The sequence below is a fragment of the Phodopus roborovskii genome, unplaced genomic scaffold (assembly GCF_943737965.1).
Source record: "Phodopus roborovskii unplaced genomic scaffold, PHOROB, whole genome shotgun sequence".
NCBI classification, from domain to species: domain Eukaryota; kingdom Metazoa; phylum Chordata; class Mammalia; order Rodentia; family Cricetidae; genus Phodopus; species Phodopus roborovskii.
Window position 1 is genome coordinate 41,393,006 of NW_026126418.1, and position 17,578 is coordinate 41,410,583.

At 36.0% G+C, this 17,578-nt stretch overlaps 1 protein-coding gene across 1 annotated transcript in view; it reads left to right on the plus strand.

The window, feature by feature from the left end:
* The window catches only part of Kcnh7 (potassium voltage-gated channel subfamily H member 7), a 450,110-nt gene that overhangs the window by 280,398 nt on the left and 152,134 nt on the right, over positions 1-17,578 (plus strand). Inside the window, exon 3 of the mRNA XM_051184574.1 lies at positions 6,482-6,637. Within this exon, the coding sequence (XP_051040531.1) occupies positions 6,482-6,637 (156 nt within the window). The remainder of the gene's footprint in view (positions 1-6,481; positions 6,638-17,578) is intronic.

The window sequence follows — 17,578 nt, forward strand, 5'->3', positions numbered from 1 at the left end:
TCTAGAGACAGCCTTTAATGACTTTTTTTTTAATCTTCAAAGGCCTTCCAGTCTACTAGAGAAAAAGGAATGAAAGCTCCCAAGTATTTGCTGAATTGATTAGTTCAGAAAAGAATATTCTCTATTTGGAGTCCCAAAGACAAATATTGTGGTTCTACATCTAAGAATGGTAAAGGATTAAAAGAAAATGCATGCAGGATTTAAGGTGTTGCCTTGCTGTATTAGTCAGGGTTCTGTAGAGGTGCAAAACTATATACATACATATACATATACATGTACATATACATATACATATACATATACATATGTATGTATGTATATATATGCATGCGTGTGTATGTGTGTTATTAGATTTATTAGAGTGGCTTATAGTCTGTCTAGTAATGACTCCAAGTAACTCAGGAATCCAGTAGTTGTTCAGTCCATGAGGCTAGGTGTCTCAGCTGGTCTTCCGTATATGCTAGACTCTCAAAGAGGGAGGTTAGTGAAGGAATGGACTTGTAAAGATGAGCAGGCAAAGAATATGAGCTTTCCTCTTCAATGTCTTTTATATAGGCTTCAATAGAAGGGGTGGGCTCCATTAAAGATGGATCTTACCCCTTCAAACCAGTTAAGAAAATCCCCTCACAGTTGGATCCAGACTCTTAGATTTTAGTTCATTTCAGATGTAGTCAGATTGATAACTAAGAATAGCAATCACACTTGGCCTCTGAAGATTCAGGAACAAGAGGAAAATATAATAGCACATATTTATTTTTTAAATTTGCTTCATGCCAAATATTTTTCTAAGCCCTGTCTGTGTGCACAGGATCTGTTATATTCTGTGACACTCGCACTGTAATGAAAATGCTGATTGTCTTGTTTGTCACCATCCCATGAACTTTAATCACAGAGGATAATTGGCTGATATTTGGATGGAGATTTGACAGGCATATCCTTTTATGAATCATTTGTGACCATTGGACTCCTGCTGACTTTTTATTGTGAAAACAGATCTAAAGATACAATATTGACCTGCATTAAACAATCAGCAGTGTGCCTTGACTATCTACACTTTCCCAGGTCCCAATAAGCTGGGTTTTTCTGTTCCTCTTTGGGTATAAAGTGAGAGGAAAGAAAGATGGGGAACACAGCAGTTTTCACTTGACTAGTTTGTTAGCCTTCTGTGGTATTATCAGATGTTCAGAGTTGACACTACCTTTCCCAGACATATGGATGGTCTCTTAAGAGGCTATGTTGACCTTACCCCTGTTTAGCTGCCTCTTCCTGCGTGTTTTCCTCACAATTCATATGGTCCTTATCATCAGGGGATTTCCCTCCTGCCTCTTCCTCTGGAGTCCCCTCATTCCTACCTGTGTGAATTGTTCAGTACAATACATGAGTTCAAGTGAGTAGCCATCACTGACTACTGTCTTATCCCAGTTACTCAGCAATGACATGCTTGGCTCTATGGAAGAAAAATCTGTAAATTCTTGCCTTCTATAACTGGAGAATTGGGGCCACTTGCCCACAACTTACCCATGGTACATTTTATTATTTTTCAAACGCCTGTCCTCTACCTCAATTTTAAGAAGAACCTTTCAATATGGGGTAAATTTCAAGGGCCTTGGACCCACAAAAGTTTATGTTTTATAGAGTATCTTAGACAAAAGTTCCTAATGAGATGGGTTGGAGGGAAGCTCACAGATAGCTTTCCCCAAAGAAATTTCTTCTCCATCTCCAGGTTGCTTTATGTCCTTGGAATATATTTCATGGCTTTGTAAATCTGCAGCATTGGAGATTAGTCTCCTCATAGTTCTTAATGTACTGGCTAGATTTGTCCAACTTGATGCAAACTAGAAACCCCCTTGGGAGAAAGGAACTCAGTTAAAGAATCACTTCCTCCATTATACCCTATGGGATGACTGTAGGACATTATCTTTGTTGCTAATTAATGGAGAATGGCTCAGGCCTCTCTGTGCAAGGTGTGATCACTGGATGGCATGTACTGTTTTGGGTAATGAAGTAACTGAAAATGAGTCGAGAAGTAAGATAATAAACAGCATTCATCTAGGGACTCTGCTTTATTCAGTTCCTGATCCTCCTGCTCTGTGTTCTTGCTTAAATTATTTTCTGGCTTCCCTCCATGATGGAAGAGGACATGCAAGTGTGAGCTAAAATAAAATCCTTTCTTTGGACATGCTGTTAACCATAGCAATAGAAATCAAATGAGAAGAGATGATCTACTGTATCATCGTATTAATATGATATAAAGAATTATATACTAATACCTTGCTTTATTTGATTCAAAGATCAAGTTTAGAAAATAAAATTTATTAACAGGATACAGATAAGGACAGTGTGAGCTGAGCTGAGGACAGCTAGAGGATTACTCTGAAAATAAAGAACAGAGACTCAGAGACACACATTCCAGTTCCAGAGCTAGCAATCTTCAACAATGGGTGGGATCATGTTTTGTATGGGTACTGTTTGTAGAAGAAATAAGTAAACACTGAAAAAAGCAAAGCTTAAAAAATATCTTGGATTAGAAAGACCTTTCTTAGGCTCAGGCAATAAAATATCTTATAGTAAACAAAATTGAATTGAGTTTTTTGAAAACAGTTGTGTTGAAATACACCACAATGTTTCTAGCAACAAATATATGTATATATATATATATATATATATTGCTAGAAAAACATATATATAGACATATATTTATGTCTATATATATGTATATATATATATATATATATATTTATATACATTCTTCATAGCTACTGACCTGTGCTAGAACTATGTGAGCAGTTTGTCCATTAATAGAACAGTTTAAAAGAATCATCTATTGTTGGGTATATTTTGGCATTTCATGATGCCTGTTAGCAAGAGATATTAGTCCTTCTTTAACAATACTTTTGGCTCTGAAGGCATGATGACTCACAATCCTGATTCCCTTCCCACTTCACTGTGTGTTCCCCCATGACCTTTACAGAGTCTTGTTCATCTTCCCTTTGATTCTGAAGTGCCTCTGAAATAAGGTTACAAACTTTCCCTATACCTAATTACCCCAGTGACTTCCAAATTCATAACTCTGACTTGGACCAAACTGACCTAAACTGACTTGGACCTAAACTGAATTTAACAGCAACTCCTTGTGTTTATCTTCTCAACATCTCCACCTAGGTATCAAACAAGCAATTTCAGAATTACCATATTCAAAATTCTATGAATATACACAATCTTCAAGACCACTTCCTCCCCTACTCTGTCTCAGTTTAAGAAATAGTATGTCATTCCTCCTGTCCAACACATTGCAGGCTCTACCTGAGCACTTTCAACCCACACCACCCTAGTACAAACTATTAAACACACTTGCCTTTCTTTACTTCCTTCCTGACTTTCTCAACAAGCTATTGTTTGCACACATGTGAGAGTGATAAATTTAAATCAAATAACAGCAATCTTTGCATGAAATTCCCCTATCACTTTTTTAACTGAGAGAGAAGTTCCCAGTTGGTGGGCTGTTTTGCATTTCCCTTGACCCAGCCTTCACATCTCACACTCTATAGTCACCACATTGCTGGAGTTACTCTGACTTTCCTATTGTTCCTTGGGTACACAGGATGCCCTGTGATTACACATTAGAGATATAAAATATATTTGAAAAAGTTCATGCAGAAAAATCATGGCCCCTCATTTCATTTTATTTCATAATACAGCTAAGTGTAAGCTACTGATTGATGAATAAAACAGCAATTGTTATATTATTCAAATTACCTTGCTTAGTAATTTCTTGACTAATAGCAAGAGTTTAAAATTTTAAAATTCTGAAAAAGTTATTTAAAAAGAGTGCCGCTTCTCCTAAATAACCTTTTCCACTTTGGAAAGGCTTTCATTTAGGAAACAAAATATGGAAATGAACCCATGTCTAACTAGTAATAATACTGCATAATTGCATGTGTATAACTGTATAAATAATGGATAATGTTATTGTAAATATTCTGCCTCTTAAGAAACACTATTAATTACATTTGAATACATGATGCACCTTAACAAGGTTTTAATTTTTTTCCTAAATTAATGCTATTTAAATATCAATGAATAAGCCTTCTTCATTATTAAAGTAGTGCTTCATGAATTATGTTTCTGATTCTTTTGCCTCTATCATTTCATTCTGGAAAACATATTAACAATTACAGAATGATAACTCTGACAGAAATGTTGCTTCCCAGAAGCAGTAACTCAACAGAGTTTGCAATTTTTAGAATTATGCAAGCTAAAATATATTCCATATATGCTCCTCCTCCTCTATATTCTGTGTCTCTCCTTTCACTGGGTGCCTTCCAGAGACTACACAAGATTGATGGATATGCCAGTCCTCCAAACTAAAACTGGAAAAGCACGTAACTGTGAGTCTTCAGTTGATTGTAAAAAGGATATATTACTTAATGGAAGCATGTAGGAAGCAATCATAGTAAGCAATAAATCTCATATTAATTATATGTATGTAATGAGGTATGGAGCTGATATATGTGCACTGAACTGTTTTCCTGGGGTACAGTAATTACATGCTTTTCAGTATCCGACAGTAAATTTCAAGCATTCATATGGAAGGGCATGATTTTTCTTGTTATCAGCCAATGCAAAACAACTCTGTTCTATTGCAAGCCTATTAGATTTCCATCCTTGCAACTTCTACTTATTGATTTCTCAAAGATCTATTTTATGTTTTTGCTTCACAATCAGCAGTATACCTCAAATGCTGAAAGATATGAAACAGATGAATAACAAATCTGTAGATTCACAATTATATTCTAAATGGTGTAGGAAATGTCATTTTTAAGTGGTAAAATCAATATGTATTTTGACTCATTAGGAAAGTACATAATGGCTATTTCTCACATCTCTTCAGTCTGTTTAACCAGCATGCATTGTGATGCCTGGCCCATGGCACTGCTATATTTAGTTCTAATGGGGCACTCTTAAATTGCTTATTTTGTGTTTACTAAAGTTGGCCTGTTTGTTACCATGGGAACTTCGACAAGAGCTCTAGCTAACTATTTTATTAGATGAACTGAAGATACAGCTTAAGACTGGAGGTGCAGCAAATCGTTCTTAAAGCATAATTTTTTTAGCATCTGTAAAGTGTGGGCTACTATTACCTATATTTGATATTATGTCAGGTTCTGTTCCATTTCAAATTTGGAAGACTACCAGTATTTAGACAATAAAATATGACTAATACTTTGGTATCTCTAAGATACAAGGAGTGTGTGCTCTAAAGAGGTATTTGTAAGTCAGCTCTGTAGAAATTAGACATCATTGGAACAATTTAACGAATGCAAACAGCTGTCCAGTCTCATCCCACAAAGTCCTCCATCTATAACAGTATCATAAACAGCTTATTTCTCAGCTCCAGTGGCATGAACCATGATACAGGACTCTGCAGGGAGGAAGGGGCTTCTTTCACTCCTTGTTTTGCTTGCAATAGAATTTGCAGCGCCATTTTGAAATGTCAGCATCCTGTGGTTCTTGAAGATGCTGGGCTTTTGGTTCAAACCTGCTATCTATCCACACCTTTGCCCCTCATTTCCAGATGTCTGCCATTTTCTCACAGTTCCCTTAAATCTCCTGTCAGCCTTCATATACCCCTCTGACTTTGTCACTGAAACATAGTTCTCCTCAAGATAATCTCAACTAATCTTTAAATGGGAATAATCACAATACATGTTATCATCTGAGTGATTAGGATTGCTTTCTGAAGTTTTTACATTTACAATTGACTAAAACAAACCCGTAACTTATGAGATTACTCTCACTTTGACTGAATAGAGCAAACATTCAGAAGATAAGGATGGAAGGGAGCAGTTTGAGGATTACTAGTTGTCAGCTCCAAGGAATCAGACAGAAGGCAAGTAGCTGTATTTTATAGATCATAAATTGCAAAGATTTTGTTGGTGGATCAACGGTGGTAGCTAATGGCAATATAGAAAAAAATGAATACAATAATATAGACATTTCCCCATTTCTTAACAAAATAAATCCAAATAAAAGCAATGCCATTTGAATACTGTGAATTTTTCTCATTTATTTACAGCACATGTAAGATAGACAGCAATTTACTGTGTCCAAGAAATTAAGAAAAGGGATATAACTTTTAATTCCAAAATCAAGAATATTTCTCATAGACATAGATTTAAGACAAATATGTAGCACATGGATGATAGTGTTTTCTAGAATCTTGAAAATATTTTCATGCACTATTAAAGTTAATGTAGGGTTTGATATTGTGTTTTTTCACAATATAGTAACCGAATTATGTATATAAAGTGTGTATATAAATTCAATAGATGTGAAATAAATTATGTAAAAATTAAGCTATTTTATTGAATGTGAGTAGTCATTTAAGACAAATTTTTATAGGAATATATTTCAATTTCATTATTATTGCACACAAAAAGTGTATTTTTTTTATCTAACATTCATTGTTTCCTCTCTTTAGGTTCCACTTTCATTTGTAACACCCACATAATCCCAGTGAAGAACCAAGAGGGTGTAGCTATGATGTTCATCATTAATTTTGAGTATGTGACAGATGAAGACAATGCTGCCTCCCCAGAGAGGGTAAACCCAATATTACCAGTCAAATCTGTAAACCGTAAGTACAAAGCCACATGTCCATACAGTCCTCATATTCTGCTGCTACTGTAGTCATTTGCCTGAGTCAGTTCTCACATAGGAAACATTACTATTTTATATCACATAGCTGTAGCTGATTTTAATCTTTGACCCTCCACAGTATTTATCATCGACTTTGACAGTCATATGTCTCAGGTATGTCATGATATATTTTACCAATGCCTTTTGGGGGGGACATGGGGAACAAGGTCATGCTATGTAGCTCTAGATGCCTCCTAAACTCAGTATGTAGTCTAGGCTGGCCCCAAACAGACTACATCTGCTTCCATAGTATGGAGATTAAAGGTGTGCTCCGTCATGCTGATTACTTTATCAATACTTTACTGAAAACACTTAGGTTGTTTACAAACATACTTTACATGGTATAAAGAATTTGTACTGTTTGATAAACTATTAGGTTATAAAGAAAAAAAAAATACCTCAGTTAAGATAATGGACCAATGAAGCCATAAAAGATACTTTTAAAAATCCAATATTTCATATAATTAACTTTATATTGGTAAAATAAGACAGTTCATCCTGTTAGAAGATGTTTTGTGTGATCATTTAGTGATTTTTCCAACTCAGTCTCCTGGCTCTTGGTGTATGACACATGAATCTTTCCCTTTTGTTGCTGAATTTTAAACTAAATTTTAAGATTTGTTTCAGTTGAACCATTCCATCCATTTGATGTTTATTTTGTTGATGCTCATTAAGATGTTATACTTCCCTTTTGTTTGATTATAGTTCTAGTGGAAGTGCATGTTTATCAATAAAATTGATTGTTTTTATAATGATAGCATTCTGTGTTGATCTATTCCATTTTATTGTGTTACCGTTAGGTTATTTCAGTCTATATATACTTCTTTCTATATTTGGTAACATTTTTACTTTTCTAATAGTTATCTTTATAAAATAGTTTATTGGGTGCCAAACATCTACAATTATATAGTGTGTTGAATTTATAGATTTATCCCTATCATCATCCTCATCACACAATGAATTTTGATTCCTTACTTTGAGTGAAAAGAAAATTAGCTCAAAGGTTTTTTTCTGCCTTTCCCACCATACAATTTCAATTAATAATATATTTCTTTGAATCTGTAATTTTAGTCCTAAACATCTTTAGTCAGCTACTTGATTTGTTAGTTTGAATTATAGCATTAGACTCCTATATCGTGCCAACAAGTCACCCAAATAAATCTGTCTTATATTTCGTATCCACACCCCCTGACCTCTCTTTTTTTTTTTTTTTTTTTTTTTTTTTTTTTGATGTTATTTTCTAGTCTGTCAGTTATGGAACATTTTTCATATTACTTTTGTTTTCATCTTAAATTTCTAGTAACATATAAACAGTATTCCCATAGATCTCCTCAGTTTCCCCAACATAACTTACTAAATTAAAACTTATTTTTGTAAAGTTTTCTCAGAACAATTTCTTATTCAACAGGGTATAGGTTTGAATGAAAAATGTCTACCATAGCCTCAGGCATGTGAATACTTAATACCCAGGTAGTGGTAGTTTGGGTAAATTTATAGGTATGGACATGCTGGATCAAGTGTGCCATGGAGGGAGAGCTTTTAGAGTTTAAAGACTCAGGTCATTCCTAGTTCAGTTTCTCTGCTTTGTATTTGCAATTTTAAGATTTAAGCTTCCACTACAGCTGCCATATCTGTTTATTCCCCACCTTGATGAATTATCATCCCTCTAGAACCATGAACCTGACTAAACTATTCCCTCTGTAAGTTGCCTTGGTCATGGTGTTCCAGCATAGCAATAGTGACAAATAAAAACACTGTTCTTCCATAGCTTCAATGCTCAAAGGAGAGCATTGGCAGATAATAGCAATCTGAGTATAGCCTTGCACTTGTATTGGCCTGTAACTCAAACCGACTATTCATAATTTTCTTCCTTTAAGTGTTGCTGACAAGAAGTCTAATGCCAGTCTCCTTGGTGCCAGTCTCCTTGACCATTCTAGTGGTTTAGAATCTGGGGTCTGATATAACTAGTCATCTGGCCGTATTTATCACACACTTCCTATTTCTTCTCCAGGGTGGACACTCCTCTGCAAGAGGAGCCTTCAGAGTGCAGTTCATTGTTCTAAGAATGGTGCCTCCATTTTCCCTACATAGCTTCTGTGTGGCTCTGTTTTCCAACTAGTCCTGTGCTCTCCTCAGCAAATCCTGCTCTTTAGTTCTAGGTGATTGATCATTTTTAGGTGCAGATGAAAATTGAAGTCTAAAGGTATTTATATAACAATGCTCTACACATGTATTATGGGTGCTTTGATTTGACCTCTCTTTATGGATGTCTATGATAGGGAGAGGATTCATATAAAAATTCATATAAAAATTATATACCTGGTAATTTTAGGGGATGCTGGAAAACATCACAAAATGTTAATAATACAAACTTCAAAATCCTATACTTTATGTATATCAAATAACAACATGCTTAAAACAAAAAGCATGCTTCCAAAAGCCTATGCTCCCATCATATCCAAACTTTGATGTGAGATCATATTTATAAGTAGAGGTCAGAGATTGACATTGGTGACTTTTTCTATGACTCTGATCCTTAGTTTTGATATCAGGTCTCCCACTGTGGCAGGGACTTACTGATTCAGATAGACTGGTGATTTTCCTGTCTGACTCTCTGCTGCTGAGATTCTAGGCCTGCATTACTGCAGCCAACTTTGTGTTTACTTATGCTTTATCATGTGTGTATGTGTATATGTTTATGTTCATATGTGTATGAGTGGATTGTGTGGGTACACATCCAAATGTATATGTACATGAGGGGCCCTGAAGTTGACAACATCTATCTTCCTCGATCACTTTTCTCTTTATTTATTGAATGGGAATCCCTCAGTGAACTTGGAGTTCATCAGTTCTAGCTAGTCTAGCTAGCCAGTTTGCCCTAGAAATCTCTTGTCTCTGTCTCTTGAATGCTGAGACTACAGTGGCTACCATGCCCACTGGTTGGGGTTCTGGAATCAGAATCTGGTCTTCAAACTTTCACAAAGCCATGGATTCTTATGGTAAAACTCAAGTCAACATTCTCAGGTGTGCAGTTTACTGAATGAGCCATCACCCCTCATGTCCAACCTTTTGACATTGAAATACAAAGCTATTATCTAAAAAGTTCAAGCATAACAACCATATAATGGAATTTTTTGTTTATTTCACATACACATACACACACACACACACACACACACACACACATACTGGTCATGCTTTATGGCAGGTTATGCTTTTGCATGGGGTTTTATCCTGCATTATCCTTAGCTATACAATGTTTGTGGTGCATGCGTCACAGGTTCCTCCCTGTAAGTATAAACCTGAATTTAATACAAAATCAAACAATTAAACATGTTTCATAGTATCAGTTACTTCCTTTGCCAAGTCTAAATAGCAGGAAAAATTTAATTTTTCTTAAATTGGAAAAGATACATTAATGTTATATAATGCCAATCTTCTGAATTTTCACCCTGAAAAAATACCGTATTTGAGAAAATTTCTTGAAAAAGCTGTAATTTATAAATCTTCCAAAAGATGTGCTTTGAAATAAAATTAAACTACTATAAAAAACTCTGATCCCAAACATTGTGTCTTTAAAATGACACCTACTTCAATTTTGATATGTTTTCTTATCAAATTCAATCACTACTGGTGTATGAGAATGAAGCTCAGTGGTATATGCCTTCTCTGCCATGAACATCTGTGAATATTTGTAAATATACATGAATATCTCTTTGTTCACAGAGGGAATGAGTAGTTTATTTTTTTAACCATTTTCTCATATGCTTCATTTTATCCATGGAATAATGTCTAGTATAGCGCTTCTTCTTATGGAAGTAAGAAATAGACAGTGTGCCCACACTATAGCAGAGGGTGGTATTTAGAAAAAAGATAATGCATTCATTTAGAACTAAAATATAAATGTTGAATTAATACCTTGGTTTCCAAATTTGAAAGAAATCTACATACTTGCTTCCAGAATACAGACACAGCTCCATGGCATTTTATGTTTAGTTAGACTGGCATGTCCAGGGGAAGTCTTGATAATGCCAGTAAAGATTCTGCTCCTTATTTTGTGAATATGTGTGGTTCCCCTATGATGTAGCTGTCACTCACACAAGAAATCACTGGAGAAGGTTAAAAATAATGCAGATACAATTGTTTCCATGGCTTTTCAAAGTCTTATTATTTACAGCTAGTGTATTGGTTTTGCTCAAACCCTTCTGTCATTTTGTTCTCTATTTCCCTTAACTTAGTGTCAGATTTTGAATAGTGGATTGTTAAATCAACACAAAAGTTTAAAAGACCAAAATTTTGCTTGATAATATTTCACGTTATGTCTCATCTCTGACAAACCACACTGATTTATTTCTTTGAGAGTAAAATTTTACTGTCATTACAAAATAAAGGTTCTGGTCTTTCAAACATCTTTGGATAAAGAGCCAGAAAGGAAAAGAGAGGTGGGGGTAAGGAATCCAGAGAAGAACTGGAGGAGGGCTGAAGGAAAGAGGGAGAGAGGGAGGAAGAAAAAGAGGGAGAGAAAGAGAGTGAGAGGGAAGGAGGGAAGGTGAAATTTGAATACATGTCTTTGGAACAATACATTATTGTTAAGGGGGGGTCTATCAGAGATGTCCACTGAAACACAATTTATAGCCAATTGAAAGTATTTATTCCAACCAGCTGAGACTATACTCAGGTATTCAGGACTTAAGTATAGCCCTTAACTTTTAGAACAGGGAACATTTAAAGATAAAAACTACATACTGTATCTTACTCTGAAGCTGCAGCTTCAGGGACAGGTTTTGCTTAAGGAATCAGTTTAACAGAAGCTAAGATAAGCAGTTAGCTAGAGGCGGAGGTTTATTTGTAGAGCAGGCAGTTTAACAGAAGCTGAGGTAAGTCAGCTGGGGCATCTTTGCCTCAGGTTCCTAGAGTAGAGTTCAATAATTTTCCTTGAGATTCTCCAACAAGCAGATCAAATTCTAGTTAAACCTGAAATGGCCTTAGCAAGGATATAAAATGGTAGAACCTCTGTAACTGTCTTGCTCTATAACAATGTCAACCCTTAACATAGTGATATTACTTCAAAGCCAACAATCCAATTGCTTTTCATCCTTAACTAACTTTTGTCAGGCGATTTTGTCATAGCAACAGGAAAATAAACTAAGATTAATGTTCAAACAGAAAATGAATGCATATGTAAAACATTTTGAGTCTCAGTTTAAAACTATATTGCTTATTGTCAAAAGTCCGTGATTTTTTGAGTTTATGCTACAATTTGGGTATTTTCTAATAAGCTAGAAGATCTTTAAGTTTTCTCATTCTCTTTGTGATTTTTTTAGATTTTTATTTAAATAAAAAACAATCTTATTTTATATACCTGTCCCAGTCCCTTCTCCCTACTGCCCTCCCATTTCCCCCTCCATCTCCTCATTCCACCCCACATCCATTCCTCAGAGAGGGTACAGCCTCCTATGTCAGATCATCAAAGCCTGATCATCATTTGGGGCAGGACAGAGGCCCTTCCTCCTGTGTCTAGGCTGACAGAGTATCCCTTCATAGGGAATAAGCTCCAAAATCTCATTCATAAACTAGAGATAAATATTGGTTCCAGAGCCAGTGGCACCATAGATTGCCCAGGCCTCCCAACTGAGACTCACCTTCAGGGAACCTGGTTTGGTCTTATGTTAATTCCCCAATTGTCAGACTGGGATCCATGAACTCCCATTTGCTCAGGTCAGCTGTTTCTGTGGTTTTCTCCAGCATGGTCTTGAACCCTATGCTTATTACTCCTCCCTCTCTACAACTGGACTCCAGGAGTTGGCCCAGTACTTAACTGTAGATCTCTGCTTCTGCTCCCATCAGCTACTGGATGAAGGCTCTATGGTGGCATTTAAGGGAGTCATCAATCTCATTATCAGGGAAGGACATTTAAGGTAGCATCTCCACTATTTCTTATATTCTTAGTTGGGGTTATCCTTGTGAATTCCTGGAGATTTTCCTAAAGCCAGGTTTCTCATTAAGCTCATAATGGCTCATTCAATAAGGTATCTCTTTCCTTGCTCTCCTCTCTTCTCCCAACTCTACCTTCCTAAACCCTCATGTTCTCCTCTCCCCTCCCTTTCTCTCCTCCACTTTCTCTTACCTTCTTTCCCCTCCCACCATGTTACCAGTTTACTCAGGAGATATTGTCCCTTTCTCCTTCTGTGGTGGGGTGAGTCATGTATTAGGATCCTCCATGTTTCCTAGCTTCTCTGGGGTTTTAGATTGTAGGCTGGTTATCCTTTGCTCTATGTCTAATATCCACTTATGAATGAGTACATACCATGTTTTTCCTTCTGTGTCTGGGTTAACTCACTCAGAATGGTTTCTTCTAGTTCCATTCATCTGCCCATAAATTTCAAGATGTTTTTGTCTTCTACAGCTGAGTAGTGCTCCACTGTGTAAATGTACCACATTTTCTTTATCCAGTCTTCAGTTGTAGGGCATCTAGATTGCTTCCAGATTCTGGGTTTCTCAGGAAAATGGGAATTGATCTACCTCAAGACCCAGCAAGTATACTCTTAGGCATATACCCAAAGGATACACGTTCATACTACAAGGACATCTGTTCAACTATGTGAATAGCAGCATTATTTGTAATAGCCAGAACCTGGAAGTTTTCGTATTCCTAGAAAATGTATTTAATCAAGCTATTAATTGACTATGTTAGGGTGCATGGAGTGTTCCACAAAACAGACAGTCACTCACATATGCAATCAGCAATAGTGTTGTTTATTCCAGGATGCTGAAGTCTATCACACAGAAAACAAAATAGCTACCACCCTGACCACAGTTGGCAGGCTCCTTTTATAGGCAACTAGGACTGAGGGGTGTGAGGAAGTGGGCCATCCTGGACCTAATTGGCTGGGACTAGGTCATTCCAAATCTGATTGGCTGGGGCTCCTTTTCCTGCTTTAATAGAGTATACAGAAACTGAAAGTCAAACTTAACTGGAACCCAGGGCCAGTAGAAGCTGGGGCCAGAAGAAGCTTGGCCCTGAGTTACTGAAGCCTCACACACACACACACACACACACACACACACACACACACACACACACACGTATGTATGTATGTTTGTATTTGAGATGCTTTTTCTGTTTTAGTTTTTTGCCCATTTTCCCTAGCAAGTACTTCCAACCTCCAGTAGAGTTCTTCTGACTGTGGCTTCAAGTCAATTCCTTAGTCACACCATGAAAAACTTTTCTTCTGCCTATGGCAGAAGGGGTAAAGGAGGGATTGGGTGGAAATTCCTCAGCAACTACATGCCACCTTCAGTTGACAAATTGTAAGTAAAACTTACATATCCCCTAAGGATCTGTACTATCCTGCTCTTTCAAATCCATCTTCCCAAGTGTCTCCATCCCATGCCAATGTTTTCCTCTGGCTCCTTCCTCTGTTGCTCATACTCAAGCTGCTGAGAATAAATAGCCTGAATTTCAACAGCCACATTTTGTTTATATCACATCATATTTTTTAAAGTTTTAATTAGTTGAATTTGTTGCCAGCTTTTAAAATTTGGATATTGCATATTAAAATTAGGATATATCCCACACCCCAAATATTCATTATGTCAGCACAGAATCCTAGCAACCCCTTTTTGACAGGGCCTGTGTTATTCTATTACATGTGCTCAATACATATCTCCTTAACTTTTGTGTATAATTTGGTTTTGGGTTCCTATTATTTGTCTCTGACTGTAGGTGTTTGAACTCCATATGTATCTCTGTCCCCACCCTTCCCTTCATTCCACAGAACAACAGAGTTGAGCTCTCTGCATTCATTCTCTAGACTATCTTTCACATAGGTGAGTTAAATTTGCTTCTCGCCTTTCTTTCTACTTCTACTTTCCCATTCTCACTCTCATTATCTGTCTGTCTCTCATCAGTGCTAGGGTTCGACCCTGGTGCTAACACATTCTAGACAAGTTTCTACCAGCACCACACTCCAAAACTCCCTCTTATTCCACCCTCAAACACTCTTCATCTTCCAGAAGCTACTTTAGGAGTCATCACTGTACACATTGCTTGGACAGTTTTATTTGTTACCTACAGCTTCAGTCCTTTCCACAAACCAACATTTCAGATCACAACTTCTTTAGTCTTTTCTCATCACTTTGAGCCAGATAGATCCAATGGTCCATTAGGTGTGTTCTTTGGAATATTTTAGTACTTCTGGAAGGTTTACCCTTTCAAGTTAAATGTGCTTTCAAATCTCTGGTCCCTCTCACTCAGAATCCTTTGACCATCATGGATGTTGTATTAACCAAGTCATCCAACTAAAGCATAGTATGTTATGCTTTTCATTCCATTGAATTCTCTCATTTCCCATCAAAAGGGTAGACCAAGTACATCCATCACTTCACTCAATAGCTCTATCTTATATTGCACTATAATTATTCCACCCAGAAAGAACTTTAACACATCTTACTTGATCTAAGGTCTCATACTTTTAATTCCTCCCTTCAGCTTCTTTTCTCCAACATCACATAAAACATTGCTTCACTCAGATTACAGTAATCCACCATTTCTATCCTTTATAATACCTTTTTGTTGCCAAAAAACATAAAACTCCAAATTACTATATGTTTGAAATACAAATATCTACATCAGAGCAGCTTCCATTATTTCATTAGCTTCATCTTCTATAGCTTCTCATATTGCTTCACTGAGTCTTTTTTGTCTAGTAGAATGTTGTCATTTTGTAGCATATGTATATCAAAAGACTCTTTTCCTGTGGAAATCTCACCTTATCCAAGCTGATCTATGTGGTCTGCTCCTGTGGGAACATAACACTTCACATTTTGGTCTGCTGTCACATTGGGAATATCTACTTGCCAGGTAGACAATAATCTGTATAAAATTGTAGATTATAAATAAAAAATGTAATCTTAATTTTTAAATATACATAAAAATGAATTTTAAAAGTCAAGAATAAAAAGAAAGATGAGAACTGTGGGGTATTAGAGAATAATAATCTAATGTGGCCAGAAAGCCTTTAGCTCAATTTCAAAGAGGCTACATGTTCTTTCTTGTTCCTCTAGAAATCCTTCCCAAATAGTAAGCATCCATGTATGTAATAAAAATGAATGCATATGTTCTTTCACATATAATTCTTAATTTATTATGAACTGAGTGAACATCAACTAGGTTGCTCAGGGCAATGACTCTCCACGTGGTAAGACTATTGCTATGAATAGGCAACATGCTTGGAATCAAGTTTTTAGTTCCTATGCCAAAATTGCTGACTCAGAAGCACAGAAATTCAGTACTCTGTGTATATAAAACTTTATGTCATTCTGGTGCCATGGTCTAAGTTAACTAATATTCATATAAGTGTTTTTAAGTAAAATAAAATATAAGTCATGAAGAAAACTAACCTCAAATCTCTATAGGCTTTATTTTGATGAGAACTTTCAGAAGTGAACTTCTTCATTTACTCTTCTTTAAAAGATCACATTATCTTTTAAAAAAATAAAATTATATCTTTGGGAGCAAATTTTACTATTATTCTTACTAAAATAAAAGTTTAAATTATCCTAAAAGCTTCAACTGAAACTCAGTTTATACATACAAAATAACATTTGATAATTTAGGTAATTGTGTGTCTAATTTAAGCCACTAAAACCTATTTCTATGTTTTGGACTCATTCAAGATAATTAAGACATAAACATACATTTGTCTCCATAGCTACATTACTTTCTCAAATGTGTGTCTGCTTTATGACCCCAAGCAAGGAAGAAACAAAGAATCATTCCACGTAGTTCATTTGCAGAAGGGCAGTCACCAGGCTTTTACTATTCTCCATTGGAGCTGAATGTCATTCTTTAATTCAAAGACGAGAAGCTGCTGTGGTAATACAGAATTCCCTTATCAACACACATTACTTTAGAAACAGTCTGCTATTCAATGGAATTTAATTAAAGGTTTTATGATGGAAATAATGTTTACTTTCATCCTTTCTTTGAAAGTCTTGTGTTTAAGGATTAAATTTGATAGAGAAAAAGAAACCATGGCATTGTAGCAAAAACAAATACAGAAAAAGTTTTGTCAAATTTATATCATAGTTTCCTTCCTATATGTGCAAAGAATATATATCTAAGAGAAACTGAAGTGTTTGTTATTGGGAGGAAAAATACTTCATTAACAATGGATATTGATCAGTACCTAGGGCAGCATAAGCATATCTGAGGCCCCCGTGTGAACATCTTATGGAATATTTTGTTACCCAGCAACATGAAAATCATGGTCACTCTCTAGTCATACAGCATTTGGGAAACTGGGCTATTCCTCATTAATGTTTTGAATATTCTATTTAGAGTTTCCATTTACATGATGGCTGCATGATCATCCAGAACCAACATAAGTTAAGATATTATCACTTCCAGGAGATCTTAGTTGTTTCTTTAACTTGGCATTTGGAGAGAAGAAAAATGTACATATACCAGACAGAAACTTAATAATAGTATGGTAGAATCATGCATTTATTGATTCAGTGGTTATTTCAAGTACATGGAGATCTAATTAGGCATATATAATGTTGGTGTGTTGCAGTCATTCTCTGTGTCTTATTACTGAATGATTTTAACCTTGAGTGGTTAAAAGCAGTCCATCTCATTACCCTGTCTTCTTGCTTATCTCTCTTATACAAATCTCTTGTTTGCTGCCTCCCTGCTGTCATGAAGATATGGCCAGACTGGAAGCAGAGTTTCTCAGACACCAGCAGCAATTTTTAACAAGTTCAGAAGAATTTGCTGCTGCTGCAACTGTCCTCATGCTTTGATGCAGCTCTTGCTGACCCCTAACATTCATACAGCGTCCTGCCACTCACATTATTTCAAGATCCCAATTGGCCC